General features: G+C 50.8%; 2 protein-coding genes across 3 annotated transcripts; one reads left to right on the top strand and one right to left on the bottom strand.

Annotated features, from left to right (window-relative positions):
* Positions 1 to 2,059: 2,059 nt before the first annotated feature.
* On the top strand, positions 2,060 to 3,406 carry LOC125514862. The gene is made up of 2 exons (XM_048680228.1): positions 2,060 to 2,699; positions 2,885 to 3,406. The coding sequence occupies exons 1-2, from the start codon at positions 2,231 to 2,233 to the stop codon at positions 2,962 to 2,964; spliced, it is 549 nt and encodes a 182-aa protein (XP_048536185.1). The 5' UTR covers positions 2,060 to 2,230; the 3' UTR covers positions 2,965 to 3,406.
* Positions 3,407 to 6,414: 3,008 nt separating this feature from the next.
* On the bottom strand, positions 6,415 to 11,374 carry LOC125514860 (bZIP transcription factor 23-like). 2 transcript variants are annotated; one of them, XM_048680226.1, is made up of 5 exons: positions 10,045 to 11,374; positions 9,522 to 9,593; positions 8,846 to 8,875; positions 7,105 to 7,181; positions 6,415 to 6,654 (listed from the first exon to the last, which is right to left on the bottom strand). In XM_048680226.1, coding segments are annotated over exons 1-5 (1,083 nt in total). In that variant the 5' UTR covers positions 10,948 to 11,374; the 3' UTR covers positions 6,415 to 6,653. The 2 variants fall into 2 exon arrangements, with proteins under 2 accessions (XP_048536183.1, XP_048536182.1); XM_048680225.1 differs by lacking the exon at positions 6,415 to 6,654 and having other exon boundaries at positions 6,698 to 7,181; positions 10,045 to 11,373.
* Positions 11,375 to 11,613: the final 239 nt, after the last annotated feature.

Here is an 11,613-nt window from a genome sequence, read left to right as displayed (position 1 = left end):
ATTTCGGCTGTAAGATCGAATCAAACGAAGCCAGGAGTCTTCCCGTGCAAGTGTGGGGGAACCCAGCTAAACTATGCAGGCGTGACGATCATGCCGGATGATCTTCAGTACGTGTCACAGTTGACCACGCATCTTGCCTGAATCGCGGTGAAGTGCAAGTAAATTACGGTCATAAACATAAGAATTTTCTCGAGCAGGCCCGGTTCAAACACGAAACTCTCTTGTTGATTTTCCACGCACGGGCGATAGAAAAATCGCAGGCCACGAATCTGTCCATACTAATTGTAAGGTGTCACGCATAGGATTAGTATAGAAATCGAAGCGAAGACAGGCATCGCGTGCGATTTATGGGTTGGCATCGTCCAGGCTGCAAGGCACGCCACGGATAATCGTTTTCCGGCCAGTGTATTCTTGGGCAAGCTTGATCCGCCCGGACACTGCACCGCGACAGGCCAGTGCACCTTTTGCACGCTTTATTTCCGTTTCTGGCCCTGGCAACTTGCGTGCACACCTTCCATGCAATTAGGTATGCTATACCAGATGACACGGGCACAAGCAGAGGCAGTGTCGGGCAAGCGATCATCGATGGTTCGAGTGCCAACACAAGTTGTTCTTCCAAATTGGGCTAAAGATCTACTTGTATATCTTAAGATTTAGGCGCTGTAAAAATAATCTCTGTCTTTACGTTTGAGACGCATGCACGAGTGCGATCCATCGTCGATTGGCGCGATATCATTAACGCAAAAGATCGCAATCTCGTGCCCCTTAATTACCGCGTTGCAAGCTACGAATCCACAGGAGATTGTAACAAGGAAATATTACCAGGAGTATTCAGAAGATTGTCCATGCATGTTGAGGATGCATCAAAGTTGCTATTGCAAAAGAAAAATCGCAGCGATAAGAATAAGATCTCCGTCACAAGTTGATGTAAAAAGGGAAAAAAATAAAGAAATCTTACAAGTTTGGTATGCACGCATTAGCGCAAAGCAAATCATGGACCGTATCTACGAATCGTAACGTCTGACAGACCGCCCTAAATTAGCGCGATCTGCATCACTGCATGGCACGAATCCAGGAGAGAATGTAGCATGCGACTAGACGCTCTGTTGGAAAAACATTCCGGTAAACTCCCTTGACTAACTACCGTCAATCAAATTGGAAAAAACAGAGAAAAAAACCCTGACGAACTAGTAGATCCCACAATTCAGCGGCGCACGGCAACAGAATCCGAATTCGAGTTGGATCTCGCTCTTTTTCCTGCCGGAGGATTCTCGATGCATGTCGAGGATCGCAGGAGTTCTCCGGAAGATTCTCCATGCATGTCGAACGATCAGCAAAATTGCGACACTCTTATGAAGAACGTGGATCGATGGGCACATTACAAAATCTTTGCGCGCAAGCAAATCCCACCGGCCTGACATAATCGCGCACGTCGGTTAGGTGGTAATCGAGTCGGTTGTCGCAAACAGGCGCCCTTCACCCTCTCCACTGTGATGCGCCACTAGCACCGGCCGGCCGGCGGTGGTTACGTTCGTGTGATGCACTCACCAACTAAGCTGATTTATTCCCGAGGAACTACCAACCAATTCGCCCATCCACGACACGTAATTCTCCCACGCATTTTCGACGGGATTTTAGCCAACTGACCGGCGTGAAAACAAGACACGGAAGAACCGTTCCGTTTTACCCGCCGCACGCGAGGATTCAGGGGGGATCCGAATCCAACCGCGATGATACAAACAGCCAGCTCAAATGCCGCACCGTAGTAGTAATACGTAGTACAAAACACCTTTTTTTTTCTTCTTTGAGCAAAAGTTCAAAACACTTGTACTGCAAGGGAAACGATGGGGTTAAAAGTTGGGGTTGCATACGGCCGTTCCCAGTCAGAAAGAATTCCCCCCGGCCCACGTTCCCCGTGACCCCGAATCAATGCCCAATAATGAGCCCCGCCCTAGCAGCCGGAGGAAATCCCACCGTTCGTTCCGTCCGCCAGGGCCACGCATCCACGAGGGGTATATATCAGCCCGTTATGCGTCGGCGGACGCCCGCAGAGCACCCGATCCGCTAAGGAGAAAAAGAAGAAGGCGGCGGAAGGCAAGGCAAAGGCAGGCCGAGGGAGATAAATTACTCCACCCCGGCCACTCGCCCCCGGCAGCGGCCAGCAGTCCTCCCCGCCCCCACCCAAATCCCCCGCCGCCCCCCCTCGCGGAGGAGGAGGAGGCCGGCGGCCATGGAGGAGGAGAGGAAGGGGTTCCAGCCCCACCTGATGGGCCTGGGCGGCGGGAGCAGGCTGAGGGGCGCGGCGGGGGCGATGGGCCTGCAGAAGCAGAACTCGTGGTCGCCCGACATCGAGCGGGACGAGGCGTGGGAGCGGCGGCGGCGCGGGATTCTCGGCAGGGGCCGCCGCTCGCCGCTGCAGCGCGCGCAGAGCGTCACCGACGACCAGCTCGACGAGCTGCGCGGCTCCCTCGATCTGGGCTTCCGCTTCGACCCGCCCTCGCAGCGCTGCGCCGCCTGCGACGCCGGCAGGAGCCGCCTCGTCGAGACGCTCCCGGCGCTCGACCTCCTCTACGCCGTCGCCGCCAACGCCAACGCCGGGGGCTGCGCCGGCGCGGCCAGTCACCAGTGCTCCTGCGGCGCCTCCTCGGAGGCCTCCGAGCCGTCGCCCATCGGGAGCCCCCTCTCCATACTCTCCCCAGGTACGCACATTCAGTTCGGTTTCAGATTTCAGCAGAGTTCTGGTTCGGTCTCATCTGATCTGTTGATTAGATTAGACGAGCGGTCTCTGAATTTCTCTTCAAGCAAACCCGAATAAATTTCGATTGTTAGGGCGATTGGAACTTTTGATCTGACTTTTCGGCGGCGGTGCTTCCCTTCCCTGCAGATGACCCGCCGGAGACGGTGAAGATGAGGCTGAAGCAGTGGGCGCAGGTGGTGGCGCTGTCCATGCGCAGCCGCTCCTGAACCAAACCACCCAGCCATGAAACGCCAACGTGAAAGCCATACCGAATTCAGAGGAGGGACAACAACCAGCAGACGCAGAAGAAAAGAATCATCCCCCCATCCCTGCCTCGAGATCGAAGAAGCAACCAATGATGAGCAAGCAAGCAGCGAGAAGAGAATCTACCAGGTGTCGTCGGGCGATCGGCCGGCCGCCTTCCACATCTGCTCTCGCATCGCATCTTGGACTAGCTATAGCTTTAGCCTGCTGCTGCTAATCGACTTTGTGTCACATGTTTATCGTTGAGCAATTCGAAACTATACTCCGTAATCCGCACTCCCCCTGTTATAATTAGCTCCTCCTCCCCTCCCCTCCGCTGATCTTCAGCCGCGGCGGCTTTGCTTCCGTTAGTAGTCACCTCCCCTGATTTCGTAGCAGTAATAATTTACTTTCGACATCTCTGTACATTGCGCATCATCGCCATCAATCATCAGCAGGTAGATTAGATTAATTTCAATTCGCGTTCGTGGAATTGATAATAAACTGTTGCCTGGTAGCAGTTGCTGTTGCTTCTTCCCCTTGCAAAATAATTTGACCAGCGATGGGTGCTGCCATTGGGTTTGCTCACCCAATCAATCCCCCCCTCGTGTCATTGGCCACCCGATCAAGCAACAGCAATCTGAAGCAGCTCACCGATCCTTTGCTTCATCTGCAATCAGCAGATCTGCCGAGACCAAGCAACGGAGATAGATTTTTTTTGTATGTGTGTGTGATTCATGATCCAGGTTTATCGTCAGGCGACAGGGTTCTGCATCGAGATTCGAGAAGGAGGATGACGACACGGATAGATACTGTGCCACCATCCTTTCTGCAGCGGTGAGGTGCAGAGAAAATTCCCTTTCTCGCGAATGACGGGACAGGCTGTGGTCCGCCCGGCCATGGCCCCCGTATGGGAACGGGAGGAAGCGAGATGGAGAGCAGGTTTCGTTGGCTGTCCCTCTCTGTCGTCGTCTCGGCACGGCGAGCTGTCCGCCGTAGCTGTCAGTGCCACCACCCATCTCTTCTCTCAATCAGTTCCGCGCCATTCTACCTAGTGGAATTAAGTAATCTACGAACGATCCGGATGGGCAAAATCTGACCCTTTTATGTTCGTGCACACGTCCGGACCCGTCCACCACGCAGCCGTTCTCCTCCTATTCAAATCCTTAAATTCGTACACAAGCATGCAACATGGATCAACACACATGCTTTCATAGTTCATACTCCCCCCGTCTGAAAATACTTGTCATCAAAATGAATGAAAAGGGATGTATCTAGAAGATTTCAGAAGTAGGGAGTACAAGACACAGGATGTTGTTCATGCATGCCATACCAAATTAGGACGTAGCATAGGGAAGTTCATTCATCGGACCATCAAAATTTGAAATGCTCTACTTCATATGAGTATATGACTATAGACGAGGTTTGACCACGCCCCGCCTTTTCCTTTACCCTAGCCCTTACCATTGTCCTCGTGGTCGCGGAAATGGCGGTCCAAGGCGCAATGGAGGTTGAGGCGGATCTGCTCGGTGTGAGAGCTGAATGTGTTGTACACGACACCGGACATGTTCAGATCCTCTTTGGGAGAACGCTGGCGAGGGCACACGAACGACCCGAGTATGCTCCATCGCGAGGGCAAGAACGGCCCGGGCTTGCCACTTTGAAAGATCTCGGTACGGGCATCCACGTTGCTAGCTCCACCGTGTGCACACCTTCTCCTTTTCACGCGCGAGCATGTCGTCCCTCGACCTTGGCTGCGCCTCCACAGTTACAACACACGACGCATTTGTACCCTTGGGCATTGCGGTCATTGACCTAGGACTCCGAGTCTGACGTCCGCGGGACAAGGATCCAACGTTGGGGATACACTGATTCCGCCATTTCGAGGCGCCGAGGCCTTCTGTTGTGACCCGTTCGGGCACACTCGTAGGCTACGGTGACGGTGCGAACACGCGGCGCGAGCTTCTGCTCGGCATGCCGCCACCGTTGGATTCTAACCAGAGTATCGGTGGATTTGCGGCAGGACGACTCTCACGCAGGAGGTCCGGTGTCCTCCAGGGAATGACGGACCGCGATTAGGAGGGTTCCCTCCTCCTTGCCCGAGAAGGCGGCAAGCTCCCACCTCGCAGTGGACGGATCCGAATCGGTCGAACTCTATTGACACGTGAAACTTCAGGGTGTCTGCGTTGTTCACCTAGGGGAAGAAAGAAGGAAGGAAGGGAGATGGGGTCCGGTTGTGTAGATGCTCACTGCGCGCAAATGCCCGGCAGAGCTAGAGGGCCTCTTTGATTCTTAGGATTTTGACAACTTAGGAATAGGAAAAGTATAGGATTGGAGTGGCATGCCTACTTGAAACCTATAGGATTAGCAATGAGTGTTTGACTGCACAGGAAAAACAAAGGAATTGTAAAAAAAGATTGAAATGGATGTTAGATTTCCTATGAAATGTAGAACAAAAGATTTTATAGAAATTTTTTTATGAGATTCAATCCTGTGAATCAAAGGACCATCATAGGAAAAAATCCTAAGGATTTAAATTTTCTAAAAATCTTATAAAATTCCTTTGAATCAAAGAAGCCCAGAACCGTTGAGCTCATGAGCTGCAGTGCAACGGCAGAGGTTGGGATATTGGTGTCAGCAGGGTACAGCCATGCGCACCGCACGGCAGCACGGTGGCACGGTCATCATGGTTTCCCCGGCGGTACCACGAGCCTGCCAATAACTGCGTCTCTTTTCATTTGAATCGCAACGGACAGGAGCCATTACTGCCCGGTGAAATTCCCTGCACCGGCGCGCGGTACACCTGCAATTTGCTCCTGCTGTCCGCATCAGGTAGTTCGGCCCTGCCATCGATGATGGGCCGATGATTCCGAGCTAACTGACGCACCTGCACCTGCTGGTCCGATCTGATGGGAGGGAAGAAGAACATGGGATGCCGCGCTGCTGCACGTGTCTCGACAGCGAGTTTCCGGAGTATCGTGATTAGGATGGCCACGAGGGCAGGCAAGCTAGCGCGGCACGCCTCCGTGTCACGTCCCCGGCCAACCACCGGGCCCGTCGGTGCTTCTGCTTTGCCCGGACCGGACCGGAAGGAAGCAGGTGGAATATGCTCCGGACGATTCTAGCTCCGGCCTAACCACGTTCAGCCCATACGAAGCTCGAGAAAAATACTAGTAATCCGAAAATCCATATCTGCACTCTATTTCATAATGTAATGCGCATATGCTTTTTAAAATTTAAATTTGATCATAGAAATGATACCACTGAATTTGTATTTGAAAGAAGTTTTCAACGGTATGATTTTTCAGATACATAATTTATGTATTATATTGATCTAATTTACGGTCAAGCTTAAATCTCGAAAAACGTGTGCGCACTATATTATGGAATGAAGGGAGTAGTAATTTACATGATTGATCCGGAAGGTTTCGTAATATACAGACGTTTTGGTTCTGGTTCCACATGACCAAGTGCCATGGTTTATGCATACAGTACAGAGCTTACATACATGGCTCCATTGACATGATGCTGTGGCAACGGGGCCAGAAACACACAGCCTACAGCAGCCGCTGATACCGAGTACTCGAATCCAAGATTGGTACGTACAGACTAGTTCGGTTTGTGCTTACCAGATACAAGAAGCTTTGCTATGTCTGATGCGCATCTCCTTTACTCTGCAAAGTAGCTCAGTTCAGTTCACTCTGAAGATGCGCACAATGGAAGAAAATCATCTACAGATGCGCAAATAGTTCTGCTTTACAAGCCGACCAGGCATCGGTTTATGAAGAGTACAAACTCATTTCTAACATGGTTGTGTAATGAGTCCTCGAAACAGTAAAAAAATAGAAATGTAGTTCTAATGCAGTATCACACCAACACATGGTTAAGTAGATTTTTACATACAAATGCTCTCTACTCACACGGAACGGCACGCGGACGGCTAAAAACCTATGAAGTGAAGATCGCCGGCAGTCTATCGGCCTAGGAGCCTGAGCTCTGAAGCATCGGATCAGTGGCTGCTCTACAAGCGCAACTCCTGGCGATTCTGAAATTCATCTACTGTATGTATATAAACCGCGCGGCGTCGAAAGTAGTGCGCTCTAGTTTACAGGCCTTCGGCTTACCAAGGGCCCGTCAGCGTCCTCCGCAGGCAGATCCTCTTCGACGTCGGTCCAGCTTGCCGGGTAACCTTCTCGAATACCTGCATATACCGTTCAGAAATTACGTTAGGGCGAAAATCATCTCCTGAAGTGTAACGAGGCAATCTCAGAAACGTCATATGACAATGCCTACAGAACAGTGGAGGAGCAGTCACTTCTTTTAACTAGGAACAGCAAAACAAAATGTAATTATGTACCACCAAGTTACGGCAGAAGTTTCACCCTTTTCCCTATGAATGAAACATGATTGTATAGAGTGGAACCTGGATCAAGTGTCTCACAGTCTAAGGCTTTGTACGACCGTTAAGTGGGTCAACATGCACAAAAGAAAACTACGCCCCAAGGAACTTGAAGGTAACGAGAAGCAGGCGAGAGACCATAACCTTTTTCTTGGCTGAGTTTAAAAAAATTCGATGAAAAAAGGAAGACAGAAGGTCCCTGTCCTAAATCAGACAGCCCACACATTTCTCATAATATCACGGAGATAATGATGTGTAACTATTTTTCTTTTCCTTTCAAGAGCGAGCAGCAGGAGCACTGCACATTCTATTAGAAGAAAAGAGAGTTACAAACACATATGTCCATGAGCTTAAAGAACAGCAAGCCAGGCACAGGACCAGCCCCTAACCAAGGTCATCATCGACCACAAGCTCTCACAATCTGGACCAGCCCCAAACTAAAATTTTAATTGATGAAAACTTGGACAATCCGGCAATGAAAGCTGGAAAACGACAGAGTTGTTAACCAGTCCTATAGGGTATCATGATGGAAGTTACTGAAATTTTCCCACAAAAAAGAGAAGAAAAAAGAAATAGCTGAAATTGTTGTTGTTACACATAAGAAACACCATTTCTCATGGGAAATGTTAATAAAGAATGATGACTTTAGATGCGATGTTGGGGGAAATACAATTGAACAGCTCTTTCAATCAGACGAAAACATATATAGTTGACGACACACACATAATCTCTGGTCTAAAAACTGCACTTGTATAATTTGTTTACTCCCAACATTTTATCTTGCTAAGCTGGTAATACAGATGAACAAAGTAACACCAAATAGTAGCAATAGTGAAATAAAAAAGTGAATAGAACACAGCTAACCTTACAAATACAACACTTGGGTCAATAGATGGAATATTAGAGCGAAAGTCATTGCAGTTGGCCGATCAATTCAAAGTTTTCTTAAAGCATTTTAAGCCGCTTAAATGTTACCACCTAACCCCTGTTGTAGGAAAATATTATCAATCAAATCCACATCAATCCTTGCCTTATCATTTCTCCAGTTCCCACAGCTTTACTTTGTCAATACGGCATTGTTAAGTCAAGTATACGATAAGAAAACCAGAACTCTACATCTACATCAGTAGCTGTCAATCAGACTAACATTTCCTATTCAAACAAGTGTATCAGTACCACAAGTTTCGAGAACTTGTATTTTCATAATAATATCGTTGATGAATCAAACCATGCATCATAGAGCTAAACTATATTCATGACATTGACAGGTCGACTGCAATACTTCCTGAATGGGTATCCATGATCATAGGTCAAGACACGTTTTCCTTTATACGAACGAAATATGCTACTAGTCAAACAAAAGGGCGCACATAGGCTGGTCAGTTCTGTTTTCTCTTGAATGGTTAAATAAGCAAAAATAGTATCAGTCGAGCAAAAGCAGTTTCTTCAAAATGGTAGGCAATTACCTCATTCTTTTGCCTCTCTAGCATCTCCGCCTGCACATTAGAAGAAATAACCAACTAGTTCAGATAACATGCGTCAAAGATGGTAACAGAACAGTGACAGACTGAACAATGCAAGAACAGAGAAAAAGAGGAAGTAGTCCAATACGCAGAGTAAAGTGTAGACGTACTACTAGTTTAGTAATGGAACAATCCATTCCAGATAAGCCATAGTTAGTCTAGGTCTTATATTCATCAGACGAAACAAAAGATCATTTTTTACCATTAGAGGAGCAGAATACTTAGCACTGAAGTAATTTGACAGCTGCCACTGGAACCTATTTTTGTTAACTGCTACCTTGAGTTTTAGTTTTGTGGAAATTCACAACAGAATGTTGAGAGTAAATCATGCAATAAAAAGACCGCTCTTGCTGCATGTAGACTTGTAGTTGAAAACATGCTGTGATTTGTTCTCTCTTTGATTGACTCTGACTTTGTTAAATGCTGCAGGGTGACTAAGACCTATCATTAGAAACTAAATATCCAGATAGTGATCATCCAGATTTTTCTCTGATAAATCGAGGTGATCAACCAGAAGGCGACTACTCACAAATAGAAAGGAATGCTAGAATGCGCGTTGCCGAAGTACAATACAAATGCAATTAAACAAGAAGAGTGGCCAGGAGATGTATCATAGTACCTGTTTTCTCTGCAACTCCTCATTCCGCTCTTTAAGTTTTGCCACCTCAGTCTCCAATTCCATCATATAACTCTGTTGCATATCAGAAGGCACAGATTTAGCCAATATCGATTATCCAAGAGTTGCAGAAGCTCGACGGCAAGGAGAACCTATTGATGTTAGAAATTGTTCTCGCCAAGATTCAACGTTTTCGAAGACGACGGCTGCAAACACGATCATTCATGTTTGTATCCTTTGTATTTTAGTATGCCGACGTCGATTTTACATAAATTATATATGCACACAAAGAAGGCTCTAATCCTTTGTTCTATTTATAGTACTCCATCTGTAAATAATTACATAAATATTTGTTTACAGAGGGAGTACCCATTTTAGCGCTGCTGTTGTGCCATAAATTGAAGAAAAATTTGGTTAAGAGGAACATATATGATTGCGCAACACGTGTCACCGCTAGTAAGCAAACACATCACGATTTTTTATGTACAGTAACAGGCTAACAGCACGATAGCAATAGAATTTTCACCTGTTTCCTCTGGCGCGACCTCGCTGCAGACTCCCGGTTCTTGATCATCCGCCGCTGCCTCCTCTCGACCACTTTCTCCATGGCCGGTGGCTTCCTCCCCCTCAGCCCGCCGCTAAAAACATACGGCATCGGTGGTGGCGACAGCGAGGACAAGTTGAGGCCTTCCATCTTGCCGTAGCCGTTGGACATGACCGGCCTCCCCGTCGGCGACGGCGAAACCATAGCGGCCGCACCACCACCACCACCTCCTCCTCCCTGGCCGTATGCTCCGGTCATCAACCCATTGGCCAAGGACAGAGGATTCACCATCGGAGCAAACATGTTGCTCTGAGGGAACAGCATCTGTGGCTGCGGAGGCGGCGCCTGGGCCACGGGGGCCGGCGAGACGGGCGGCGGCGGCCCCGGCATGTCCTCGCGCACGACGCCGGCGCGCACGAGGAACTCCTCGAGCGTGACCTCCCCGAGCGTCTGCTGCCTCTGGGCCGGCGGGGGAGCCTCGGCGGCGGCGGAGGCGGAGGCGGAGGGTCCTCCGAAGAACATCATGTCGCGCCAGACCTCGTCGACGGTCTTCTGGCTGAGCGTCCGGGGCAGCGTGAGCGAGCCCTGGCGCTGGATGCCGCCGTGGTCCTGCCCCGCCGCGGCGGAGGAGGAGGCCGCGGCGTTGGGGCCGGCGCCGATGGCCTGCGACTCCTCGGCCGTCCAGATGTTGCGGAGGAGCTCGTCCATGTTCATGGACCCGAAGTCCTTGCCCGGCCCGCCGAGCGCGCTCTGGAACTCGTCGAACGTGAGCGAGTAGACCGACGACCCCTGGCGCGTCAGCGGCAGCGGCGTCATCGGCGGCAGCGGCTGGTGGTGGTGCTGCTGATGCTGGTGCGGCCGCCCGATCCCTCCCGGAAAATCCATGCCCGATCCCGCCAATCAGCCGAGGCGAACCGAAAAGCGCCGCGAGTCAGAGCCTCACAGGTGTGCGAGCTCCAGCCAGCCAGACAGCGGCCGCGGTACTCGTGATGGGGAGCAGCGGGCGGGCGGGCGAGCGAGCTCGAGCTGCTTTAATCAGCCGGTCGGACGGCGCGGCCGGGCTGGATTAAGTATGGCTGGCAGTGCCAATTTTAGCAAGAGCGGATCCGCTGCCGCTGCCGCTACAAGGAGCGATTGGCGCGCGCGCAGAGAGAGAGAGAGGGACAGAGGGATAGAGATCGGAGGTGGGCGAGGTGGAAGGCGGTCGTTGGCCGCGACGGCGAGATGGGTGGTAGGGGAGGACAGGTGTTGGCCTGGCGGGGGCGCTCGGGCCGGTGCGTTTTAAAACGTCGCCCCACGGCGACGAAACCCAAATCTGGATTAGTGCGCGCCGGGTAATAAAGTAGGCCTGCGCCCCCACTGAGCTTTGCCTCGCGCACACGGCCAGATCCCGCGCCTCGTGCCCCCTGTCGCTGCTCGGGATCTCTCGGCCGCCGCGCCCGCCGATTGGCCTCGTGGGAATCGGGTGCGGGCGGGGCGGGGGGACGGGGTGTCAGTGGGGCGGGTGGATACGGGGGTGGGGGGCGTGGTGCGGGGTAGGGATTTTGTTCC

The sequence above is a fragment of the Triticum urartu genome, chromosome 6 (assembly GCF_003073215.2).
Source record: "Triticum urartu cultivar G1812 chromosome 6, Tu2.1, whole genome shotgun sequence".
In the NCBI taxonomy this organism is placed as follows: domain Eukaryota; kingdom Viridiplantae; phylum Streptophyta; class Magnoliopsida; order Poales; family Poaceae; genus Triticum; species Triticum urartu.
Note: the sequence above shows the minus strand (reverse complement) of the source record. Positions and strands in the feature narration are given on the sequence as shown.